The 812-nt window shown below is 43.7% G+C and overlaps 1 protein-coding gene across 1 annotated transcript in view; it reads left to right on the top strand.

The window, feature by feature from the left end:
• The first annotated feature begins 99 nt into the window (after positions 1-99).
• The window catches only part of LOC103390185 (mediator of RNA polymerase II transcription subunit 13-like), a 16,072-nt gene continuing 15,359 nt past the window's right edge, over positions 100-812 (top strand). Inside the window, exon 1 of the mRNA XM_025062058.1 lies at positions 100-156. Coding sequence (XP_024917826.1) covers positions 100-156 — 57 coding nt within the window. The remainder of the gene's footprint in view (positions 157-812) is intronic.

Consider the following 812-nt stretch of genomic DNA (forward strand, 5'->3'; position numbering starts at 1 on the left):
AGCAGCTAAAGCTAAAGCTAATGTTCAACCAGAAAGAGAAGAAAGTTGTGTCCAGGACGAGGACCCCTGCTGGACCACGCTGTCATGTTGTAGTTGTTCATGACAGATAGAGACTTTGACTGTTATGGGATGTCCCTGCTGGTGAAGGATGAGGCAGTGCCTGGACTGCCACCTGCAGGTTTACAGATGAGGTGTGAATCAACAGAAAACAGGTTGAAATGATGAGAAAACAGACTAAATGTTTAAAGCCGTGCCATAAAAGTCTGACGCACACACACTTTTCATTCCTCAGATATTGATTTCTGCTCTGCAGCAGAATGAAACAGAACGTGGAGCAGGACGATGGAGGCGAGTATCCGAATATACAGGGATGAAAGGTAATACTCACTCCTCAGGGAGGGGTCGTGTACAGTACAGTGTACGCTGCTCCCTTAAATAACTCTGGATGTCAGAGTTCTGGTCAGACTGACAAAGAAACTTCCAATACACTATCCATTTCATCAAGTGTGTTCAAGGTCTGGTCCATGGGACAAGTCACAGGCCTTTGACAGGTTCAATGCGGTCTTGGATTTCAGAAAAGTCTAATTTTACAGTAAGGGCAGAGTCATTTATTTAGCATTAGTCACTGATCGATTTCTTATTTCTAGGCTCATTTGTCGTCTTCGACGTGCGTTAGTGTCGTTAAGCTACCTATCTCACTAAACTATGCTAACATAGCAGTACCATCACAATCGTGAACGTAAACAAAGTCGTCTTCTGCGTATTGTACCGACATGACATCATCTGAACGATGGGACAAGACTTTCTTAATA

This window comes from Cynoglossus semilaevis, chromosome 14 (assembly GCF_000523025.1).
Source record: "Cynoglossus semilaevis isolate Cse_v1.0 chromosome 14, Cse_v1.0, whole genome shotgun sequence".
Classification (NCBI taxonomy): Eukaryota; Metazoa; Chordata; class Actinopteri; order Pleuronectiformes; family Cynoglossidae; genus Cynoglossus; species Cynoglossus semilaevis.